Source organism: Drosophila persimilis, unplaced genomic scaffold (assembly GCF_003286085.1).
Source record: "Drosophila persimilis strain 14011-0111.01,24,50 unplaced genomic scaffold, DperRS2 tig00000124-arrow-pilon, whole genome shotgun sequence".
NCBI classification, from domain to species: Eukaryota; Metazoa; Arthropoda; class Insecta; order Diptera; family Drosophilidae; genus Drosophila; species Drosophila persimilis.
This window is the reverse complement of record NW_020825294.1, coordinates 1,358,204-1,360,646: the sequence shown is the minus strand read 5'-3', so window position 1 is coordinate 1,360,646 and position 2,443 is coordinate 1,358,204. Positions and strand designations below refer to the sequence as shown.

Here is a 2,443-nt window from a genome sequence, read left to right as displayed (position 1 = left end):
GGTCACAAACTCCCGAGTTCTGGATGGAAGATGGTACTTTTAAAGGCAAAACACAATTAAATCTGCTTACTTTTCAAGGATTAAAGATGGAAAATCTCACATCGAATACGTTTGGTGATTTGAAAAGCTTGAAAATATTAAATTTTACAAATACAATCGTCAGGGATCAAAGTTTCTTGAGGTATGAGTGTATCCATGAGTGTGTTTTAGATTTTCTTTTGATGTATTTTTTTAAGTTCTGCGACTCTGCGGAACAATTTAGAGATTTTCATCATGCATACTGAAGCGGTCAAAGTGGAACTGGAACATTTCGAAAACTATTCGAAATTAAGGTTTATTCAAGTTGTAAATTATGAACCACATGAGAGTCTAACTGCATTCGTCTGCGATTCAAGAACTTGGAAATTCGATTGCAAGTTCTCGCACGGGATAGATGGAAGGAGGTGTCCTGGAAAATGTAAATGCTACTATGAGCTAAGTAGCATGGAGTTTCACATAGATTGCACCCAACGAAATCTCACAGAAATCCCGCCCTTACCCATTCCGATAGATGGGAGGCCAGTGCTTCGTTTTAGTAATAATCATCTTAAAGATCTGCCCAGCAACGCCAAGGAAATACCCGGCTATAATCAACTGCAAGCTCTCGATGTGGCAGCCAACGAGATCACGAGCCTCGGAATTCAACAGCTGCCACAGAGGCTGCAACACCTCAGCATTCGTTTCAACAACATCACAGACCTCGGCAAGAAGGTGGTCGAATTTCTGTCCAAACACGTTGCCATCCATCGCTTTGGCAATAAGTGGTTTGCCGATTGCGACGACAAGGTCCTCTTGGAGTACACCTACTCGATTATAAACTTTAAGGGGAAGAAAGATCCTGAAATCAATAATTATCTTAGAGAACGTTCGGAAAGAAATCGATTTTCTGAAAATCCCTGGAGCTGTTTTTGGGAGACACGATTTCTGATATCCTTTATGGGCAAACGCGAGTCCATGAAATATATAGCGCCACTGGACTATCAAGACTTTCGCGGCCCTTGTCCCGATGTTTGCAGCTGCCTCCTTACCTACTATCCCACGGAATTCATCGTTGACTGCAGTGGCGAAGGCCTCTCGGAGATACCACCATTACCCACGCCCAAAGATCGTCCAACGACCCTTTTATTTCAAAACAATAATCTTTGCGTATTGCCCAATGATTCGATGCCAGGATACGCAAATGTGGGTCGACTCTTTCTGGCCAACAATCGACTAACGGAACTCGATAATCTTCCACGAAACATCTCGTATCTGGACATACGAAACAACAGAATTGCTGTAATTAACAGGAAGACTCTAGATATCTTTGAAAAGAGATCGAAATCGTCAGATCTGAAGCTATTCCTGTCTGGAAATCCCTGGGCTTGCACTTGCGAGGAGAAAGATTTCTTGGGATTCGTGAAGGGAGGTGGTCCCAGAATCGGAGATGTCACAAATATCACCTGCGGAGACACAGGGAACCTCCTGATCGAAACGGATGAGAGTTCAGTATGCCCCTCTGGCTTCGTGCACTATGTGACCCTCACTGTTTCGTTCATGTTAATGATCTTGACCATAAACCTGATGATTTACTTCAAACAGCCCCTCCTGATCTGGTTCTACGAGCACGGCGTATGCCTGAGCCTCGCTGCACGACGGGAACTCGACGAACGGAAGAAGTTCGATGCATTTCTATCCTTCACCCACAAAGACGAGGATCTGATTGAGGAGTTTGTGGAGAGACTGGAGAATGGCCCCCAGAAGTTCCAACTCTGCTTCTATCTGCGCGACTGGCTTTTGGGCGTGTCCATTCCAGAGTGCATCAGCCAATCTGTGAAGGACTCAAGGCGCATCATAATCCTGATGACGAACCACTTCCTAAAGTCCACTTGGGGGCGACTGGAGTTCCGCCTCTCTCTGCATGCCACCTCCCAGGATCGATGTAAGCGGCTTATTGTGGTCCTCTATCCGGAAGTGGAGAACTTTGATGATTTGGACAGCGAACTGCGGACCTACATGGTTCTGAACACGTACCTCAAGCGAGATGACCCCAATTTCTGGAATAAGTTGATCTATGCGATGCCCCATAGTGTACAGGGAGAGCAGCCCTAAGATATTTTTAATTGTGCAACTTAATTAATTTTATATTTTATATATTTTCACATATTTTCTTGCAATATATTACAGATGTTTGAAGCTACAAGCACCTGTCTATCTCAATCTGCACTATTTATTCAACTCAATTATTCAAAAAACATACCGTTTCTAACCCTTACAGCCATGCTTCTGAGAGTTATAGCCAACCTTTCGGTGCCACAATGACAAAACAAACAACAATAAGGAACAATAACTGTGGGGTAAATGAAGCAAAGGTCAAAAGCAAAAGCCAGAGACCCAAAAAGCAGGAAAGCAAGATAGAAAGGAA

At 43.7% G+C, this 2,443-nt stretch overlaps 1 protein-coding gene across 1 annotated transcript; it reads left to right on the top strand.

The window, feature by feature from the left end:
- Positions 1–273: 273 nt before the first annotated feature.
- LOC6593631 (protein toll) lies at positions 274–2,130 on the top strand. Its single transcript, XM_002019061.2, has one exon. The coding sequence runs from the start codon at positions 274–276 to the stop codon at positions 2,128–2,130; it is 1,857 nt and encodes a 618-aa protein (XP_002019097.2).
- Positions 2,131–2,443: the final 313 nt, after the last annotated feature.